Source organism: Hippocampus zosterae, chromosome 13 (genome assembly GCF_025434085.1).
Source record: "Hippocampus zosterae strain Florida chromosome 13, ASM2543408v3, whole genome shotgun sequence".
NCBI lineage: Eukaryota > Metazoa > Chordata > Actinopteri > Syngnathiformes > Syngnathidae > Hippocampus > Hippocampus zosterae.
This window is the reverse complement of record NC_067463.1, coordinates 9,725,871-9,749,157: the sequence shown is the minus strand read 5'-3', so window position 1 is coordinate 9,749,157 and position 23,287 is coordinate 9,725,871. Positions and strand designations below refer to the sequence as shown.

The 23,287-nt window shown below is 42.8% G+C and overlaps 1 protein-coding gene and 1 long non-coding RNA gene across 2 annotated transcripts in view; one reads left to right on the top strand and one right to left on the bottom strand.

Annotated features, from left to right (window-relative positions):
* LOC127613232 (uncharacterized) overlaps nt 1-22,236 on the top strand; it is a 38,795-nt gene extending 16,559 nt beyond the window's left edge. The window contains exons 2-3 of the long non-coding RNA XR_007966112.1: nt 21,580-21,725; nt 21,860-22,236. This is a non-coding gene — a long non-coding RNA (uncharacterized LOC127613232). The remainder of the gene's footprint in view (nt 1-21,579; nt 21,726-21,859) is intronic.
* Nucleotides 2,662-6,617, bottom strand: s1pr5b (sphingosine-1-phosphate receptor 5b). The gene is made up of 2 exons (XM_052084163.1): nt 6,443-6,617; nt 2,662-5,333 (listed from the first exon to the last, which is right to left on the bottom strand). Exon 2 carries the CDS (start codon nt 5,155-5,157, stop codon nt 3,925-3,927), a length of 1,233 nt encoding a protein of 410 aa, XP_051940123.1. The 5' UTR covers nt 5,158-5,333; nt 6,443-6,617; the 3' UTR covers nt 2,662-3,924.
* Nucleotides 22,237-23,287: the final 1,051 nt, after the last annotated feature.

The window sequence follows — 23,287 nt, the reverse complement described above, 5'->3', positions numbered from 1 at the left end:
TGATATCGATCCTGTTCCTTTGAATCAGATATTGACTCGGGCGCGTCGGCTGTATTATGTATTTTGTCTGTGGCGTTCCCCACAACTTTACACAATCGACGTTTAACATCTTTGCATCAGCAGTTGAATGCCGTAAAAATGTTTATGAGCAATTAAGATGATATGTTTTCATGCAATGATTAACAGTTTTACTTTAATAGTCATTTGGTGGCCCTTCGGCATAAATTCCACCCCTATAGGTTGCAGTCGACACATGTGTGTATTCTACTTACAACCACAAGGTGGCAAGAAACACTGTAGATCAGGGGTCACCAGCCTTTTTGAGAATGAGCGCTACTGGTACTTCATTTGTCCTGATTGTGTGAAGGGCTACCAAATTGATACACGCCTGAAATAACATTTATCCAAATTACATTTAATAATATTAGAATGCGTTATTTTTAACACTTAATGATTTACAATTTCAGGCTCTTATCATCTTAAAGATGTCTCACAATACTGCCCGTGTTTACATTTTTAAATAATAATTTCTACTAGCAAATCAAAATCGTAGCCCTGGCGGGCTATTGGTGTGGTCCTCACGGGCTACTTGGTGCCCGCGGGCACCACGTTGGTGACCCCTGCTGTAGATGCATGCTGGGCGACTAATGTTCGTTTCAATCACAGCTCACGCTGTTAGGCCAATCGGACATGATCTGATTGAGTGTGGCATTTTATCCTTCTAATCTTGTCTTTTATCTTTTTATCTTTTTTTAAACACATCCATCCATCCATCCATCCATTTTCTAATTTGTTTATCCTCACAAGGATCGTGGGTGTGCTGGAGCCCATCTCGCCTGTCTTCGGGCAGTAGGCGGGGTACACCCTGAACTGATTGCCAGCCAATCACAGCTGATTAAACACATGACTCTCAAAATGTAATTTGATTCGAAACAAAGCAATGATATGATCTGACAAAGGCAGTTCCTTAAAATTCCTCACTCAGTTGACTGCCCAAATCTGTCTTTCCTTCCACTCAATTGATCCCAGTTGCCCACTGTTTGATGTCCTTGCAGACATATTTTTCCAGTTAATTATTCTAAGGCTGCTCTGAGACAGGTTGGTGTTATGTTTTCTGTTATAAATATTGTGTTGCTGAATAATCGCTCCAGAGGGAAGTTGAGTCTTTTGTAAATATGACTTTGTGACCTCTGTCAGTTTGGTTTGTTGCACCTGTTTTCTGAAGATGAGCCATGACTGGTTGTTACCTGAGCCCTGAGCAATTGGGATGTCACTTTCAGTTGACAGCAAGTGGCAGAATGGCTGTCCGCTGAGATGGACAAAAACGGATGGATTTTACTGCCTAACTCATATTACACAAACACATCATTACTCAGAATGCCCTGTTTAGACTCGTGGGGCAGCATGGAGCATATTAAAAAAATCACATTTGCATATTTGAAAAAAATAATTAGGTTTGACATCCACTTTAACCTCATGGGTTGGCAGATGAAGGGGAATAAGAAAGCATGTTTATATGGTCACCCTTGGAATAAAAGGTGCGTTATATGGTGCGTAAAAGTTGTTTATGTAATATAGGTCAATGCCCTTACCAGATGTGAGACGAGGGGGCTCACTTCCTGTCGTGCTGCTTGTGGTTCTTCAAAAAGGCATCATGAACAATTTAAGAAAACATCCAAACACGGGGTGCCCAAACTTTTTGGATCGAAAATCTACTTTTTGATCAACTAACCTCACGGGATCTACCCTTACCAGCGCGCGCACGCACACACACACACACACATTAAAGATTTACCTGCTTTATTTTATTTTTTAAATATTTTTTTTTTTAGCGAAAATGAGACTGATTAGTGTGCAGTGTATATCAACACAAAAATATATTACTAACATGTACAAAGACACACAAATGGTTGTTTGTTTTTTTTCTTCTCGACACTCCTCGGATCTACTTGGGACCTGTCTTAGATCTACCGGTAGATCAGGATCTACCTAATGGGCACCCCTGATCCAAACAAACCCAATCCTACAATCATTTTAAATACTTTATTTAAAAAAAAGAATCAATACCATATGCTGTTGCACCACGTACATAATTTACTATACAACAGTCACCACAAGTTTTCAAAGAAAATGTTTCACAAAATAAATGACAGAATAAAAAAACCCCAACAACGTTCCATCATTTGTCAATTAAGGTTCTGGCAGAGGACAAAAAAAAAAACATTTGTACAAAAGTCTAATGCCAAACATGAAATAATAGAAAAGATGTGTTGGATCTGTCACTCTATCCAAATACAACATTGTGCTTGTGTGGTTGAGCTTTTCGGTCGGGCTGACATTCAACTGACAGATTTTCCACTGGGTGCACGATGACTTCACTGTTATTTCCAAACAGTCTTCGCATCTCCCTCCCACGCAATGCATTGAAACTGTCTGTGGTCACGTATGCATTTCTCTTTCGTGTTCATTTTCACCTTGCATTACAAACACAGTAAGCCAGACAGTCTACTTTAGAACACTATACTTCACATGTAGGGCCTTCGATCTAGCAAAATCCATGTGTTTACGGAAGAACGAAAATTCTGTTTATCTGTGTTGAATCGATGAGAAACCACACTGAGGCGTTGAAGAAAGCCATTCAAAGAAAGTCTGAATGTGATATTTACATTCGTCAGTAATTTGTTCCATCAAAGTGTCCTTCCAGGCTTGGATTCGAACCACAGAACCACACGAGTACAAGCCAGTTTCTCCATTTCCTTTGATATCTCAGTGCAAATTAGTTCACAAGTTGCCTTGTTCAGATTTGTGTGGCCTTGTCTCATCGTGAAAGTACATGTCATGGTTTGTTACAAGGGAACCAGTAATTGGTCTATAACAGGAATGGTTTAGATTCTGTAGCTTTGAGTGTTGGATTCTTGCATTTTTTCTGTTTTGAGTCTATTGTAATCTTTTTCCACTGCACGGTCCCAACTCGCCTCAAATCAGCTCTGCTCGCTGCTGTTTGGGTTGTTCGCTTTCACAAGTTGCAAACATCTATTTTCTGTTTCGTTGTTCCTCATTGAGGTCGTGATTGATCTGGAGTCTATCACAGGTGATTTTGAGCGAGAAGTGGGTTACACCCAGAACTGGTTGCCAGCCAATCACAGGCCACATATAGACAAACAAGAATGTCGATTTATAGTCACACCTATGGATAATTTCAAGTTAAGTTGCTGCCCAGTGTTCAGTTTTCCGTATCACCATGGTTGTCAGTCCGAAAACCAACTGAAAAAAAAAATCTGTGACATCCTAACAAAAAACAACAAACAACAACTCCTGGATTTACTTCTCGGCTTGTGGCCTCGTGGTAAGGAAAAAAACATTTTTATCAAAGTGGACAACAACTGGTAAGCAAGGACCACTAAGAGACCAATATGGGTTTACATCAACGCATGTGGTGTCAACTTGGCATGCACCACACACTAAAATAGTACCTTGTACATCGACTTTGGCCTGTGGTGAGCCGAGCGGATACCATGCAGTGGAAAAAGGGTTATTTGTCCTCCAAAAGATGAGCTACATGTCTTCTGTTAAGTGCGAGCCAAGCCAACAAGTTTTAAGGCTGTGGTGTCAAACTCGTTTTTGTCGCGGGCCATCTTTTAGTTACCATTGCCCTTGGTAGGCCGTTATGACTGAAACCATATAAAACCATACAAAGAAGTCACTTATTCAACTATTGTTGAAGTTACTGTAATGAGGGGTTTGGTAACAAGACAATGCTTACAATAACTGGCCATTATTTATTCCATATCAGAATTTCAAATTTTGGAAGAGATTTTAGCAAGCATCATGGAAGCTGACATGTTTGATTTGCTTTTGCGGGCCACAGAAAATGATGTGGTGGAGCAAATCTGGCCCCCGGGCCTCGGGTTTGACACCTGTGTCTTAAGGCTTTAACAGTTTCGGATAGAGGGTCTTGATAGGAGACGGGCCGGTGACGACATTGCCAGAGGAAATTGTTGTCTCCGCCCCCGCCTCCAACTTCTGGGAGGGCACCTCTGTCTTACTGAAGCTGCACTCAAGGAAGGGCATGCCAATCTTCTTCACCTGGCCGTCCCTGGTCATGAGGCACGGCCGACACAGCAGCCTCAGAATGGCTCTCCTCATGTCCTTGCTGGTCAGGGTGTAGATGATGGGGTTGAGTAGCGAGTTGACCATGGCGACTCCCAGAAAGTAGTCGGCCTTGAAGAGGAGGCGGCAGCTGCGCGTTGGGCAGAAGAAATCCAGGAGGAGGAGGAGAAAGAGAGGCAGCCAACACGCGATGAAGACACCCAACACGATGGTGACCGTCTTGAGGAGGGCGATGTACTTTTGGGACTTTCGGGCCAAGCCCTTTCTCATGCTACTGGACAAGCCTAATCGCTGCCGTTGCGTATTGGTACGGACGATGCGGAAAACTCTGGCGTACAGGACCACGATGGCGAGGAGAACTGCACTAAAGACTGATACGCAGCACAGGATGTAGCTCTTGGCATAAAGAGGAAGCACGGTGGAGCACTGGTCCAATCTATGGATGCAGTTCCATCCCAAGATTGGGAGGACGCCCAAAAAGGCCGCTAAAGCCCAACTTGCACAAATCAGCGCCAACATCCGCCCCCGCTTTGCACCGTGGTACGGCCTCATCGTCACCATGGTTACATGGCGTTCAATCGCAATGGCCAGCAGACTGATGACAGAGGCGGCCAGAGTGATGAAAACTCCTCCCTCCCTCAGGAACCACAGCAACGGCGTCAGCTGCAAAGTCTTCGGCCCGGACATGATGATGTTGGCCATGTAGGTAATCCCGGCCAGGAGGTCTGACAGAGTCAGGTTTCCCAGGAGGTAATACATGGGCAAGTGGAACTTCTTGTTCCTCCAGATAGCCAGGAGAACCACGGCGTTCTCCAGCACGATGAGCAGACACACCACCAGGAAGGCGATGCCCTCGGGTCGGAGGCCGTCACGGTAACGGTCCCCCTGCAGCTTGCCCGTGTAGTTGTAATGTTCCATAATGACAGACTTGTCCTGATAATGCCAAAAGAACTGAAGATAGCCATAAGAGGAGAGGGTGCCGGAGGATGGCTGCATCGCGGACGCAGTTGGGAAAGTCCCGGCAAGAGCAGGACTTGAAGCCTCCATAGTTTATGGTCCTTCTGCTTGGGCCGAGTGGCTATAAAGTCATTTCAGTTGACATAATTTTGGCCGGCAGTATGGAAAAAGGTCCTTCAACACACACGGGGATGAAATGATATTCATCTTTGTTTTGGTTGCTCAGCCACAAGAGGGAGCTATTGAGCCCTATTTTGTCCAGGCCACTGCAGGGGGGAGAAAGGAGATGCAGTATGCTGAATTGGTTTAAAAAAAAATGCAACAAATTATGACATCAATACAATTTATTAGAATACAAAACAATATATGTGTAAAACGTGCTATTGTCGTATTACATGACAGTCTTGCGTAGAGCAGCATGCTGTGAGAAAAATACATTTTATTATTATCATGTGATTTAAATCAACTAAACCATTCACAATCATTGTGAAGTGGCGCCTTTGTGTGCCATGAGAGATCATCAGGTGTCCTTGTTGGGTGTGTTCAACATTCATGTGCCTTGGCTCAGATGAGGCTGGGAAATGCTGCTTCCAATGGTTATTATGTCATGTTGATGTCATTAAGAATATGTCACTCAGTCACTCCACTCCACATCGTTTCAGACATGTGCACCCAATTTAAAAGAATGCAGCTGCACTGGCCGCGACACATCCACATCCAACTTTTATTGTGTAGATGAAGTGTGTTTGAAGTAAGGCATATTGTAAATGTGCTGTAGCCATCAGTGCCGAAGCACATAAGCAAACTATTATCATAAATTCGTCGCATATTTGTGCTTAAATTGTTATAAGCAGGGAAATTAAAGTCAATCAGAGGTAATTTGAACTGCATTCCTCAGGCTCCTTTGTGAGTTTTTTTTTTTTTTTGCCTTCACGTCATATGATAACATTTATTGTTTGGGGATAGTTCACACCTTTAGTGGTTATTAATTCAGTCTGCATGTTATTGGCAAGAACCCAGTCAAAAGTTATTGTAAAATTGATAAGTCATAAATACGAACAAATCATCCACTCAAATCAAATGACTAAATTACTCAATTAAGGACGTAGGCACTGAATCAGCCTTTTTTGCCAATCGCAATAATATGTTCAACTAATAATTAATAGTTTCCTTTTGAATCGCATTTAGCGCAATACTGTTTCACTAGTGAGCAGTCGACTGTGTTAAATTATTTCTCTTATTTAGTTAAAGTATTCTCCACACTGTTGATGCGAGACTACTATTCTGCATACACAACAAGTAAGAAGTAAAACTACTGTGAAAGACGTGTCATTTAAGAAATGAAGTAAACAAAGTAACCAAAAAGAATCAGTACCTTGAGAAGTGTCGCTTTTATTGCTTTTCAGAAGGACAAAATCCGAATGTGAGCATCCATCGACTGAGTCAAACTGACAAGCTTGCAGTGGGGTGGGAAGTAAGACCTCAGTCTAAACATGCAACAGCTCGAGGGGCTGGTCTAGCCTAAATTCATTCTCTCTCTCTCTCTCCCTCTCTCTCTCTCTCTCTCTCTCTCTCTCTCTCTCTGACCACCTCCACCCCACCCCTCTTTGCTCTCTTGGCCCTCACTATCAGATTAGGCTGCCTAAAGAACAGATAAACCACTGCAAACCCCCTTAAAACTATTTGAACAAAGGAAGAATTAAGGAGGAATGATGCTGGCCAAGGCCAAACTATTATACGGTAATTCTATATAATCATGGAAACACATGAATGTCCTTTAGGTCATAGAAATCGAATTACACAGAAACTCTAAGGTGACTTCAGATCGGTGTGCAACTAAAGGAAGAACTAGAAATCATATTGCTTTATTATTATTTTTTTCATGTTGTGTGTCGGTACAGTGCACTCCGCTTAATAGAACACCGGTTAATAGAGTAATCCGCTTAATAGAGCAAAAGGCTCTGGAACGGATTTGCCTAATGCAATTTCCTATAAAGATACTCCGCTTAGTAGAACAGATCTCCGCTTAATAGAACAGGCCGTAAGCAATGAACATTGTAAACTAGTGGTTTTCGAAGTGTAGCTATCGCGATACTGTACCACTACCGCGAGAAAACGCGGTAGTTCTAGCCGTATACAGTAACAGGTAGCACGCGTCACTCCACACATAGACACACGCACGTCACAATGGCTTCAACTTCATTCAAGAGACGAGGGCTATCACCTGCGGATAAGAAGGACATACTCAGACGATACGATGCATTGCCGGATTCTCAGAAGGTACGCCCGCGGTTTCCAGGACTTCCCTCTTATCCAGTGCATTGAGAGGGAAGTCAACTGCAAAATTACGGACTCCTGTTTCCAGACAAAAGTAATGAAATTTTTCTCGTGATTTGAGATGTTTGACTGAAGTTGATTAAAGTTGTTGTTTTGTTGTTTGATTAAAGATATGGACGTCCACAGTCGAAATATCTCTTCTAACGCGTCAGCAGGGGTTTTTCTGCGTGCATAACTTGGTCGTCGACGTGTCTGAAGGTGTACCTAATAAAGTGTCTCCGGTTAATAGAAACTCCGCTTAGTAGAACAGAAGCGCTTCGGCCCAATGGTGTTCTATTAAGCGGAGTGCACTGTATTAGGTTTGGCAAAAGGGAACCAGAATACGGCTAGGTATCTGATGGAGAGCACAGAAACTGTAACGGGCCAGCAACATGGAAAATGGTCACACATATCAAATTGGTAGTGGGCTTGGTCTTTCATGCATCATTGAAATAAAAGTAAATACCCGTAGATCCCCGCGATCAACTCGATTCATCCCCCAAAATTGGTCTATGCCCGCAGTGCCCCACAAAGCTGAGTGCAAATCCATTGTGCAAGCATTCTTAATACCGTAAATAAATAAAACCTAATTAGCGGTGGCAATACTTCTGATGTCTCAGACGCAACAGTTCTTTTCTCTGACATTTGTGTGTCAAAGTTTTCATGATGTCACCACTGTGTGGTGACGTAACAGGCACAGCATTAAATCTCCAATGTGCACACATACGGAGCACAACATTGAAGTGTTAGGGGAGCAATTATGTCAGTATGTTTTCCACCAAGCCATCCATTTCTATCGTGCTTTATGATGGCTGAGCTGGAGCCTATCCCAGATGAATATGGGAAAAAGGCAGAGACTCTGGACTGGTCGCCTGTCAATCAGAAGGCACATATTAACAAACGTGCACACTCACAACTGTGGACGATTTCCAATCTTCAACTAACCGAATGCAAGCGCCGGCCGGACCTAAGATTCCAACCCTGAAACTCAGAACGCAAAAGTGCTAACCGCTAGCCCACAAGTGTATTTTCTTTTTTCCGTAGTAAATCTTTGTTGGTGTTTTCCTGGCAGAACCGGTTTGGAAAAGGGAATTGGTTGGAAGCAATTCCAAAGCAAACACGGACAAAGAGCAATTGAGTTGACCTCTGTCCAAGTTAAATGTATTCCTGCCACGATTATTAACTGTAAAAAGCCCTCTTTACACATCCAGTGTGGCACACGAATGGAACTCCCATGGTCTCGTTCCCTTTGCCTCGTGGTAGGATTTCATCATGCCGTAACACGCTCGCTGTACACGTTTGTGCATTGTCCCCTGCCAGGCCTGCGGAATGTCTACGAAGGCACAACAGAATGAAGCTTTTCATTTGTGGTTTCAAAGAGATTTTTGTTGCAAAGCGCCATCGATGACATACATCTTTTGAGAACACACCGACGTGTAAAATCAAGCATTTTGTTCCGAACTGCGTTATTTGTATCTTTAAAAGCTACTCTCCTTTCCCACCCTATGTGTTTTGACAGTTTGAAATCATACCCTTTATCCGGCCGCTCCTAGTAAATGCCATTAAACCTGAAGCCGCATTTAAGGACTGCCTGTCAGATTATGAAGAATAGGAATAACCATACCAATATTTGTGCATTTATCGTCTGTCATTGCACCATATCTAATGATACTCCCGTCTGTGTTTTTTGTCCATGTTAAAAGAGTGACTGACGGGGTCAAGGGCCGGCCTTTTAAGCACCCGATAGTGTCAATGAGTAGGCCTGTTGACATACTTAAGTCAGTGAATCAAGAGGCTAAACAGTCACTCAGCACAAGACAAATCATGAAAAATTCAGCAGGCAGTGGCTCTTTTTATTGTCACACATACTGGAATGTCTTCTTTTACTTTTGTGGAAATAAAAGTAATGGAAAAGCCAGCAGATTTCTGTACTGGATCAAGATTGCAGTACGAAGCAGGTCCAGACAAAAGTATTTGGACAGCGAGCTGCGGCAACGACAAGCTTGTTGAGATCTCTGACAACGGGGAAAAAAATATTCTGGGAAAAAAAACGGTGTGTTGAATTTCCTCCGTTTTATTTTGTCAAGTGGCTGCACAAAATAAAATCCTCGGGATCCAGATACAGTGGTACCTCTACTTACGAAATTAATTGGTTTTGGAATACAACAAAGACTTTTTAAGCGATTTTTCAACCTTTCTTGCGGAAATCAGGCTGAGATATGATCATATCCTCCTAATGGGGGATTTTAATATCCATGTGTGCTGTCCGGAAAAACCGCTAGCAAAAGACTTAAGACTTATTGACTCTTTTAATTTTGTGCAGTATGTGACCAGCCCGACACATGAACAAGGACATATTTTAGACCTTGTCCTTGCTCATGGTCTACCGGTGTCAAATCTGGAAGTCCTTGAAAATGGGATTTCTGATCACATGGCAGTTTTATTTGACGTAGTCTTATCGCATGCTGCTGTGAAATCTGGCGCTCCTAGTTGTAAACGCCGAATTTTTAACCCTCACGCTGCTAGTGGTTTCTCTGATGCCTTTAATAACCTTTGCGTACCCTCGTCTAACACTGAGGAACTCGCCTCTTGGTTCGACTCGTCATGCCGTGCCATCCTGGATTTGGTGGCTCCTTTAAAAATTGTGCTCCCAAAGCCTAAACCCGTGCCATGGTTTAACGACATTACCCGCGCAGCTAGGCAGGAGTGTCGCAAAGCTGAACGCAAGTGGAAAAAAGACAAATTGCATGTCTCTTATCAAATTTGGAAAGACTGCTGGCGTAACTACCAGCTCACAGTAAAAGAGGCCAAAAGAGATTATCTGTCGGACCTTATTCTAGCTAACCGTCACAACCCACGCGCACTATTAAAAACGATAGATTCTGTACTCAAACCCCCTCTGCCTACTTGCTCGGATTCTTCACCCGAGATGTGCAACAGATTCCTTCAGTTTTTCATTGATAAGGTCTCTACAGCTAGGACTCCGGTCTCAAATACCGCATCTGACCCCTCTGTCCATGTTCCATGTTCAGCTGTACTTAATTCTTTTGATACTGTGTCCTTGGCGCTTTTGGAGGATGTAGTTCGCCAGACGAAGCCATCTGGCTCCCCTTGCGACTCTCTTCCCCCACGCTTCTTTCAGGAGGTTCTCCCGAGTGTTGGTGCATCGGTCTTGGATATCATCAACAGCAGCCTTTCTTCTGGTGTAGTTCCCCAACAGTTTAAACATGCTGTGGTCCAACCCTTGATCGAGAAACCTGGTCTTGATCCAGATGTGCTGTCAAGTTACAGGCCCATTTCCAAACTGCCTTTCATTTCCAAAATTCTGGAAAAAGTGGTGCACATGCAGTTGAAACTTTTCTTGGATGAACATAACATCTTGGAGGTCTTCCAGTCAGGTTTCAAGACGATGCATAGGACGGAGTCAGCCCTGTTACGCGTTTCTAATGACATCCTCCTGGCAAATGACTCTGGAGACCACGTGTGTCTGGTTTTATTGGACTTAACTGCAGCATTTGATACAGTGGATCACAGTATTCTGCTGACTCGTTTGCAGCACTTGGTGGGCATTGGCGGCAGTGCTCTTGAGTGGTTTAGGTCCTATCTAACTGACAGGACCTTTTGTGTCAGCCTTGGCTGCTCTGAGTCACGCACTGCTCCCCTGTCATGTGGTGTTCCACAGGGCTCAATTCTGGGGCCTTTGCTGTTCTCGCTGTATCTGCTCCCATTGGGTTCCATCTTAAGGAAACATGGTATTCCCTTCCACTGCTATGCAGTTGACTGCCAGATCTATGTCCCACTGAGCAAGAAAGACGCCTTCTCATTAAGGCCACTCCTATCCTGTCTGGAAGAAATCAAAACCTGGATGGCACAAAATTTCTTGAAATTCAACGAAAAGAAGACAGAGGTGATATTGTTTGGTCCCAGTGGCCCTTGTACATTCCATCCTGTAGACTTGGGCCCCCTGTCTCCTTATCTGAAATCAACGGTCTCAAACTTGGGCCTTAAATTGGACAGTGATTTCAAACTCGATCGGCAAATTGGTGCCGTTGTTAAATCCAGCTTCTTTCACCTTAGACAGCTGGCCAAAATAAAACCTCTCCTCTCACATGAACACTTTGAGATAGTAATTCATGCCTTTGTCACGTCCCGGCTGGATTACTGCAATGCCTTGTACTTTGGAGTCAGACAGTCCTCCATTAAGCGCCTTCAGCTGGTCCAGAATGCCGCTGCTCGCCTCTTGACTGGTACTCGTAAGAGGGAGCATATAACTCCCACTCTGGCATCCCTTCACTGGCTCCCCATTCATTTTAGAGTTATTTTCAAGATCCTCCTCTTTGTTTTCAAATCTCTGAATAATCTCGCGCCACCTTACCTCTCTGAGCTCATCCGCCCCTACACACCTGCCCGGCGCCTCAGGTCTGTAGACCAGTCTTTGTTAGAGGTACCAAGAGCTAAACTGAGGATCAGAGGGGATCGAGCCTTTTCTGTTGCTGGTCCCTCTCTCTGGAATGACCTCCCACTGATCATTCGGCAAGCCTCCTCGCTGCCCATCTTTAAAGCCCTCCTCAAAACTCACTTGTATTCTTTGGCGTTCGACTCAGCATGTTTTGTCCTTGATTTTACTGCTTGGTGCTTTCCACCGCCTTTATTACCGATTCGTCTTTCTGTTTATTGTGTATGTTAAATCGCTCCATGTACAGCACTTTCTATGCAGCGATGGCTGTTCGAAAGTGCTCTGTAAATACTGTTGACTTGGAAGAAATTTCTTAACTAGAAAATGTTGTAAATCAAGACGCGTTTCCCATGACCTAATTCGTTCCAAGCCCCCAACCCCCCCCAAAAAAAATTCTGACATAAAAGCATAAAGCATAAAAATGCATCAAAATACAAAACAAATACATGTTACAATTAGATCATTGAACAATAAATGTAATCATGTAAAAAACAAAGAGTAAAGAATAAAAAGTGATGCGTCCTCGTCAGGGGTTTTTTGCCCTCTTTAGCCCATGTTCTCTCTCAGAAGTGTTTTTTGCCTGGCATTTTGTAAAGAACTAATCCAAGGACGTTCGCTTTTATCGGCTTTTAACAATCCTTGTGCCTTGCAATATTCTTAGCCAATGGGATGCCAGGACGACGCTCGGTAATAGCCAATAGCGGAGCAGCTATAACTGTTGCGTTCAGGAAACTCGGAGCTGCGAGTAGCAGCCCATAGTGTGTTTTTACCGTTTGTATCTTGACATTTCGTTCGTAACAGGAGGCAATATTTTCCTGTTGAGACGTTTCATCACGAGAACATTTCGTATGAAAAGACGTATATAAGTAGAAGTACCACTGTACATTTTTTTTCAGAAGAAGAATGTTACGGCTCCGTTCAAGAAGTTCCGATGGACATATGGATGCAGTTGTCAGTATTGCAAATGGGGAATGTCTTTCAAGGATATACTTCTCCAATAAATTAGGACACTGTTCCAAGTTAGCAGAGCCTCCAGCTCCAAAAATAAATCTCATAAAGATAAGCATCATAGAAAATAGATGGGCAGATGAACGTTTTCATATCTGATAAAAACACTTCAATTGGGAGGTTGCTTTTTCACATTCTTTCCCGCGTCCATTCTTTCTTGACACCCTTCGTTGAGGACCCCCCCCCCCCCCCCCCCACACACACACACACACTCACACAAAAAGTGTTGGTGGCATTCCAAACTTTTATGACCTTTCTTGGCATGCTTATGCATCAAAGGCCAGTGAAGGACTTGAGGTTTCTGGACAGAACTTCCTTCCTCCAGCTCCAGTCTATGTTTTTGTAATGTTAAATGTCTTGCAGCACTCCACGCTGTCTGCATGCCATCGTGCGCTAGGAGGAGGACGCCCGTTCGGAGGTCATTCGAGAGTAATATCCTGTCGGGGGTGATGCAGAGGCCTCACTTCAAAGCCTGAAATACATAGAAAAGGCCGTCTGACGCACCAATAGGAGTAATCCAACAGATAAATGGAACATAGCTAACCCCGGACAAGAAGGTCATGTTACCCTTTTTCATCTTTTTACATGTGCTGAGGAGGGTTTTTTTTTGGAAAGAATGGAGCAAAATCAAAGCAGAAATTATGAAAAATAAAATGAAATGATGTTTTTATGCGTGGTAGCTGGCACCTGTGACGAAATGCACAATACCACCACGTAAAGAACAAGAGTACAATGGTACAAAATTGGAGGCCCGCAGTCTACTTATTTTCCTCCTTCTCTCTTCATTAGACCTCATGTTTGTCTTTTTCCCACTCTACTTTAATTTACATCAACAACGGCTCTCGGATTCTTATTTTTGCCCACACGCACATTCACTCACTCACACCACTCTGGCGCCGAACAAGCTGATCCTGGGTGCGGAAGTAATATTGACCTTGACGGACCAGCAATGGCTCCAACAGGAACCGTTTATAGAGCTGAGAGTGTATATTTTGACAGTGCAACCACAGCCGCCATGCGTAAGCGATTCCGCCAATGTTATAGCTTGTGTATGCAAGACATCCACTCTAGGATTAATAGATCTATGATATTCGTCCGAGTGTGTGGGAAGGAGTGGATGTCAGGAGGAGGTATATGAGGACCACCTACCGTGGAAAAGAGAAGATATAGTAGCCTTTGTCTGTTGTTTCTCAGACATGTCAGAAGAAGCAAAACTATAGCAGCCAAAAAAAAAAAAAAAAGGAACATGGAACCATTATGCCGACGGGAAGTATAAACAGGATTACAAATTGTAGGACACTCTTTGTAGCTATAATAGCACAAAGCCCTCCATCCATTTTCGACAATCATTGTCCTTATTAGGGTTTGGATGAGCTGGAGACGATCCCAGTTGACTTTGGCCAAGAGCCGGGGGCATTCATATCACCACAGGGAGCCTTTGAAACGTCACTATTTCACCCCTCCCCAAAAAAGTTTGGGATTTTCCATTCAACTCCATTTTCATTGTATTAAGTCAATGTTATGCTGTTTGAGTTCCCAGACTTTTCTTTGTCAATAAATTAGCTATCACTAGACAATGTACGTGCAAATACCGAAATATGTGAGTTTGCTGACAGCATGGACATTTTTGTCTCATGTTGGGATTTTATCAGAAAGCAGCCTTCACTTGGACACATTATTCAGTTACATAAGTGAATGGGCATCGCTCCGACATTTTATTTTATTTTTTTAAGTCACGCGCGTTCAGTCATAGATATAGTCATGTAAAAGTTGAGGATTGCAACACCAAGTGAACAAAGATAATGCTCGTACTGGTATTATGGATGTATATAAAGCTTTAAAACTATATATACATTATATATATTCATTCATTCATTCATTCATCTTCCGTACCGCTTGATCCTCACTAGGGTCGCGGGGGGCGCTGGAGCCTATCCCAGCTGTCTCCGGGCAGTAGGCGGGGGACACCCTGAATCGGTTGCCAGCCAATCGCAGGGCACACATAGACAATCATCCATGCTCACACTCACACCGAGGGACAATTCAGAGTGTTCAATCAGCCTGCCATGCATATTTTTGGAATGTGGGAGGAAACCGGAGCACCCGGAGAAAACCCACGCAGGCCCGGGGAGAACATGCAAACTCCACACAGGGAGGCCGGAGCTGGAATCGAACCCGGTACCTCTGCACTGTGAGGCCGACGTGCTAACCACTGGACTACCGGGCCGCCCAACATTATATATATATATATATATATATATATATATATATATATATATATATATATATATATAACACTTTATGCCTACAGCAAGTCAGATATGTTTCCAGCGAGAGTAGAACTCTGCCAAAGATGTCCTTTCACCTTGCCCCTGATTTTGTTCATGACTATGGATAGAATTTCTAGGTGCAGCCGAGGCTTTGAATTGTTCCAGTTTAGTGGCCAGACAAATTAGTCTGTGCTTTTTGCAGATGATGTGGCTTCTTTGGCTCCTTTAAGAGGCAATTTTCAACAATTCTCGCTGGCCAAATGTGAAGTTGAGATGAAAAGACCATGGTCCTCATTTGGAAAAGGGTGGAGTGGCCACCCCAGATCCGGGTTGAGATCCTTCCCCAAGTTGAGGAGTTCAAGCATCTTGAGCTTTTTTTCATGATTGAGGGCCAAATGACCCCCTCCCCGGTGAGGTGTTCCAGGCATGTCCTAATGCAGGCATATCTAGCTCCGGTCCTCGCGGGCCGCTGTCCTGCCTGTTACCCATCGCTCCAAAACATACCAGATTCCAGGGATCAGTTCATTAGCAAGCTCTGAAAAAGCATGAGAACGACCCTCATCATTTGAATCAGATGTGTTGCAGCAGAGTCGGATGGAAAAACAGGCAACCGAGGGACCGAGTTTGGACACTCCAGTCCTAATGGGAGGAGGCCTGGGAAGAATCAGGACATGTTGGCTGCTCTGAGAAACAGTTTGCGAAAGCTGGGTGAAGTGCTAAGGGAGAGGAAATTCTGGGCTTATCTTCTAAATGTGCTGCCCCCATGGATGGATGTACCGGATATATTTTATTTATTTATTTTTACCTCATTCTACAAATAACCTGGCCCATCTATCAGTTCTAAAATGCATTTGTGGCCTTTGAGCACACAAATTTGACCCCCCCCCCCCACCCTCCATAACTTAAATAATTGCGTCTCTGGTGTTTCCCCGTTTATCACACTCTTCCCGCCACCCATCTCCTGGAATCTATCACCACTCAATTGATCTGTCCAAAGCACCCGATAAGACCCCATCATCAGGACAGCTGGCCCACACTAACGTCGGTGATGATAAGAACACATTCCTCACTGTTTGCACTTGTCATGGCTTCATCTTTTGGTCTATTTTCCCTACCCTGCTGTCACATACATTTTCTTCATATTTACATTGAGCGTAGTGTGAACTTTCCACTATTGGATTACTGAATGATCAATCAGCCTGAAAATGATTGGTGTGTGCTTTCACTTCATCTGTCCAGATAAGCCGCAACTCCCCTGACCTGGTTAACGGGTGTAGAAAATGGAAGGACGGATGAAAATGAATGTTTTGGAAAACAACACGATTACTGTTCCTGTTGCCAATGTGGTTCATCCCCACTAGCCAAACTGAAATGACACATGAATTGCCACAATGTCTATGTACTCTGAAGATAAATTAAAGATCAATATCGTAACAGGCAGGATTTAAACAAACATGACTTTGCCCTAAAAATATCGTTTCTTGATTGGCGGGCCAACAAAAATTTGACCTGCGACTTATTTTAGACTCTGACCCTAAACTTGGGAAATCCCGAGCGTATGCACCGACAGTGATGGACCGTCTGTCTGTTGATGCCTTTGTTCTTGTCGTGCTTATCTAGCAAAGTCACGCCTTGTTGACACCAAGTGCCAGTTGTCTTTACAAAGTGACATTGCGAGCTGGTGTCCTATCATTTAGAACTCGACAGCTAACACAGCATCAAAGTCATCAATAACTATTTGGGATTTTAATCATTTAAATGTTTCCCGTAATGTAAAAATTGGAAGACCCAGAAAAAATTTCGACCCCACAATTTAAGATTCCTCAGATTCCTCCATGACAGCAGATTTCTCATATTTTGATTTATCAAAACAAAACATTTGCAAACATCTGCCTTTGGGAAAAAAAAGAGTCTTTTTTGCCCATTTTCTGACATGTTACGGACCAAACCAGTAACTGAATCGTAATTTTTTGTTTCTACATTTTCTTTGCTGTCAATTTGAAATATTGTTGTGTTTTTTTAAAGATGGTGATAGATATTTCTACTTTGCTTTTGAATCCAATTCGTCTATTTTTAGCAAAGGATGACGTTCCCTTTTTTCCTTTCGTGAATTTTTTTCCATCCGATAGCCTCTTATTTTATACGGCTTTGGTGGCTTTGAGTGGACTTGAGACAAAAAGCAATGGGAGGATGTGGGAAAGGGGGTTGAGGCTATCTGTCATCTCCCTGCTGGAAGAGAGAGAAGCAATGACTCATCATTTCATCTCAATTAGGATTTTTTTTTTCCTTTCAGGAAATGACCCCTAATAGCTGCAATTAGGGTGATAACAACCAATCACACCTTCAACAAAAAGCCACCTCGCCCCCGTTTTTTTTTTTTTTTTTGTGCAAAGGTGTATGCGTACATGTGTACATTCACATCTGAGTTGTGTGTGTTATTTCATGGAGTCCAGACAGAAGACATCCGATCGGCTCGTCGAGGTTTTTATTCTGTGCTGGAGACTGGGGTCCAGGTCAGCGAACATGCCATTGGTGATGTGGTCTATTTCTCTTGGCTTGGCTGCGTTTCAATGATGGAGCTTTTTTTTTAGGGTAGGGTGGAGTGGTGTGTGTGTGTGTGTGTGTGTGTGTGTGTGTGTGTGTGTGTCTGTGTGTGTGTGTGTATGCATAAAGTCTGGATTTGTTCATCCAGCACTGGTAGACAAGGGGGGCTAACTAGATCCAGATTTCAGTTGAAATGCTTCGAGAGTGTGAAAGTGACACCAGATTCTCCGAGCCTTGGAATGGCGCGTTCATTCTTGCCATGCCACCATCAAGACACCATGCCAGACTATTAAAACCCACTTAAAATCTGAACTTCAGCTGCTGAATGCTGTAGTTCTCCCCATCTTTTTGTGTCCATTTCTTTTCTTCCTCCAAAAAACATATGCTGCTGTGGCTGGAAACAATAAAAAACATCAATATAGTAGCTTACAATTTTGTTGTTTTTCATTCCGAACTAAGTGATGTGTATATGACGCTGTGCATAAACGATCCCAGATTTATAGCTGGGTATTGTACACTGTACACTGCGTAAAAATAAAGATTCAGAAAGGCTGTTCCACGGAATTATGGGATTGTCGAGAATTGTAAGGGAATTAACAAGACCAAAACCAAAATAAAGTTTTGAATCATGTTTAAAGCTTGAAGAGGCTCTCCACATTTTCTGTGTTTTGAAAAGGAAATGGAAATAAATGTGAATGCATTTGAAAATCTATTTCAGGATAGCCCTCGTATTGTACAAAGAAAAAAGAAATAATGCACCGCAAAAAAACAACAAAAATGCATTTTTACTGTTTAAACTTTGTCATTTTACAGTGGCTTACGGTACTATGGGATGTGCTTGGTGCATTCAGTGCAACATATGATGAAGTTTTGGATGAACACTTGGGCCGACTACACAACTATAATTTAATGTTGGTCGTTAGGGGGGTACTCGGAGACCCAATTCTCCAAGGAGGTGTAAAAAGTTCAGGCACCTCTTATTGTCTGCTTTACCTTGATCAACCTGGAATTAATAGTGGACAAGGTTACAAATGTCTTTTTGATGATATGCAAAGAATGGTAAAATCAGCCGAAGGCACTTTTACAAATATGCACAACATATTCCCTTCAGGAGGCCTGAAGGTAATCAGAGGAGATGGACACAGAAAAGACATTTTAACCACACAGCAGTCATAGTGGTCTCTGTGGGATGCCTTTTTTTTTTTTTTTGCCTGTACGATTGCTGCTGTGTTTCATTGTGGCCACTTGAAATTCCATCTCTCTTCCTGAAGAAAAAAAAAAAGAAAGCAAGAATGTAAATGAATGCCAGATCTCAGCTCAGCATCCCAGATTCATTTGTAAAGCCGCGCCGACGATAAGGTGCGAGTGAGGAGAAGGCCGCAAAAGCATGTTTTTTTTTTTCATTCCTTACCTAGTGCAGTCTCTTTTGTTTTACTTACATGTCCTTTTTATACCGTTGACCTCTACTCAACTCTTTAACACATAAACTGATTTATATTTACTGTCAAATGCTGGATTAAATGTGTTAATATATGAGCATTTGAAATTGTAGTACAGTATCATTAGCATTTTTGGATGAAAAAAAAATGCTGGGGCTAAACAAACCATTGAAGCCAGTAAACACATAAAAGCCATGTTTGGTTTTGTGTGTACTCAGTGGTCATCCTGTGTAACGTTGTGTTTAAAATTCAGGTCACACCTTGTTGTTCAAACTACAGTACACCATTGTCCATTGTAAATCTTGGATGTACGCTAGCTAGCTGTCACCGAACGTTCAGCATTCTTCTTGTCTCTGTGTACGTTTCCATAACATCGGCCCAATAAAAACTCGAAAGCGTTTTGTTGTCTGTGGGAAAATATAATGCATGGCGACATTGCCAAAAACAAACCTCATTAACACAGACCTGAAACAATAACCCACAACGTTAATGTAAAACGCATGCCTCACCAACAGTTGGTAATGCTGAAAAGAATGAGCATTTCCGTTTCCAAAACGCCACTGTTTTACAAAGGAATGACCCAGTTGCTTTCATCCAAATTTATCCTTAAAAATTGACCCAGGATGAGCAAAAAAAAAAAAAAAAAAAAGAATTCAAAAATGATAATTCCTACAAAAATATAGTGTCAAAGGGCCAACTTGGATATAGACTCAGAAGATGTCAGTCGAGTTGCTAACAACCAGATTCCCTCTGTGTGATTGTTAAGTGGACGTCATAACGCACACACATTGACATACAATTCCTGGAGGCAGAAAAGCATTACAAGGTCAAGAAGACTACCACGTGGCCTACATCCGAGCCTTGTTCGCGCATTTGCTTGTCCCGCCATCTGATCTGTTCGTCTCCACAGCGTCAATGTTTATGGGTGCTTTCCTTTTCAAGTTTATTATGGGGACTCCCAATAAATATTGTTGCCTTGCAAAACAAAAGCATGTGACAAATAACTGGGTGTAATAACGTTTGATTTATTCAGCATCATAATGCAAACTAATGATTTTTTTGAGGGCGGGGGTTCTGTTAGCTTACACAGACACACACACACACACCACGCAATCGAGCAGCTGCGCCCAGTTTATCTGTGCAGCATGGATTAAGTAAATGGAGTAACACGAGCGCACATGCATATACAAACCAGCTGGTCTTTCACCTTCTACAAACTGTGTATGTTACACAATGCAAAGCAAATTTTGATTTGCACATCAAATTTGCCCGACTTCCAGTCTGAGTGATTGCACTACCAGTGATTACATGACCAGAACATTTTGACAGGTTAAGACATGCAACATGCACATTCCTCCAAAGGCGTATTTGACTTCTCAATTTTCCAGCATTCTTTCCTTCTGCCCTTTTGCTTGAGTAGATCAGAAATCATTTCAAAAACTATCAGGGCCACACTGAATAACAAAACTAATTTGCAACTTTTTTTTTCGTCTACTGATGAGGAGGGGGGAAAAAATTAGTGAACAGCATAAATTCTATGTGGTACACTGAGTAAATCTTGCCGGAGCGATGGTGGGACTCGGGGTTGGTAACGTCCCAGACCAGTGTAGGTCGGGAGACCTAAGAGGGAGGGCCACGCCACTGTGGGAGTGGTCACAGCCGACTTCAGGGAACCACCCCCGCCCGCCCCTAAACATTCTTGTGCCCACTCACAGTTATGGTACACATTTGGATGAGTTAAAAAAATAAATGATAGTTGTAATAATAATAACAATAATCATTTTTACTATTATTATTATGCATTGAGTGCAGTGACTTCTACAATAGTTCAGAGAATTTGGTGCCCGCTATTCACGTATTCATAAAGTATATGTGTTGCATTTTTGTCTTGTATTGTGACTCTTATATTATGACTTCATTCTTGTAAAATTATAACTTTCTCATCACATTTAGACATAACATTAATAAAATATCAATGTTTTTCTTGTGGTTTTACATTTTCCCCAGAGTATTACAACTTATAACTCATACAATTTAGATTTTTTTTCATTCAACAACCTTTTTATTGCAGTGAAATTCTGACTTCTATCACATCTTCTTTCCTGTAGTACTTGAACTTTATTCCCATATTTGACTTTAGTGTCATACATTTAAATTGCTGTACCTAAAATTGACTTTATATCTGTTGTCAACAAAAAATGCAAATGTGTGGTTGCAATATCCTAACTTTCAGTCTCAAGACATCTGACTTTTTTCCTCATAACATTGCGACTGTTCTTGCAAAATGACAAAAAAAGTTAATGACTTATGTTAATGACCTAATTTCTCCTCCAGTTTGGCAGAAATGGTATCTTTAAGCTCTGATCAGCCCGTTTGTAATTTATTGCGATCCACAAGTGCTGGAGAGTTCACATTACTTGGACTTATCTGTCGCAACCAATAAATCTCACAGTTGTTCTTTTTCTTCCGCCTTCAACAGTGAAATGCAGCTGCGAGCGAAGATGTCGTCTGAACTCAACTGAGACGCCTCCAATCAAGCAAGTTGCTGCCCGGAGGCTTGCTAGGGTTAACAAAACATACCGACACTGATGAGATCACACGTCATTCCCACAAACCCTTTGCCAGGTCCGCCATAAGGCGCTGGAAATCACAGAGCTTTAGTAAATAGGCTATGGTGGTTCTACCCACAAACCCCCACCATACTGTTCCAGTTCAATACATTTTATAAGCGCTTGTTTTGCGTGCGATTCACTTTTCAGACATTTATCAAATGCCGAGACACTCGCAGCTCACCCACGCAGACGCTGCTGTTGGCCACACCCCACACCCAGACCCCCACACGCAGACTGACTCAGGCGCAGAATTGGTGACATCACAGCCCACCTCATTCCACAGGTCACGCCTTTGAGAGACATGTATACAGGTAGGTATCATGATTGCGGTCCGTTCCTTGTTGGCGACAGCCAATCGATGTCGAGAACGCAGATATGATGTCACACACAGGCGCCGCACGAGCAGACACGCAGCCAGCAAAACAACAGACACACCCACAGACACTGTATGGTAATTGATGAAATGGAATTAATATGGGACAATGTCATTGCCGTCTGCGGGACTGAAAGCTATGCATTGTTTTTATTTTTCCTTTTTGGGTGCATGTCTGCTTGTGTGGCACCTGCATGGAACGTAGTCCCGGAAAGTGTGTTCTCGACGCCAATCGGTTGTCGTGATGCCTCGTACGGATTGCGGCAGCCTGAAAAAATGACGGCATGATGATGACGGGATGATGTAGCCGCCACTGGCATTTTGTAAACATATTCTGTTCAGCTATGTTTACAGTGCCTTTTGATGAGTTTAGAAAGGCTGCGACGTGATCGAACTATTTTTTAAAAATTGTCTGTCTAAATCACAGACTTCCACCTATTGCAGGTGGGTCAGGAAAGTATAAGTGGATTATTAAAAACAACTGCTTTTATGTATTTTATGTTTGCCTCCATTCATGCTTTGTTTTTCAATCCCATGGTTACATTGCAGGATTGTGAGTATTACAGTAGTTCAGTGGTTTTTTTGTGGATCCTTTTCTACAAGAAGGACTATTTAATCTTTCCACAAGACTAACAGACTTCCTTGTTTACGGGAAGCTCCATTATATGTGTGACTGAGCTGCGAATTGCTACCAAATGAGTCCCGATAGGGCACCTACCGGCATAACCGCTGAGGTTTACCCTCGGCTATTTGATTGTTTGCAAACACCGTGGCCGCTGTGGTGCACGTCTTGCATGTTTCACATCGACCAGACAGCAGCGGAGGAATTTTTACATGTGGCAGACAGCCTGAAATGAACCACTGGCCGTGGCTTTCACAAGCTTCCTGATTGTCCCCCTGACTGTCCCACTGGGGCATGTCATCCAGGACCTTTCCCCTCTTTAAAAGGCGGCCTTGCCAGAAGCAATTTGGATGGATGTAATTGGGGAAGGTTTTGGGACAAGGAGCGAGGGAAGAAGGCAGACAGCTGCGCACAGACTAAAAGAAGAGTTTGACGAGTGCTCAGTGGGAGCTCCATGACAGTTGAATGTTGTTTAACGAACGTGCTGAATTCCTATTTAACAAGGTAGCATTTAAAACAACAGGCTACGTTGTGGCTTTGGTGGCTTCGTAAAGCGACCACAAATTAAACAAAATAACAT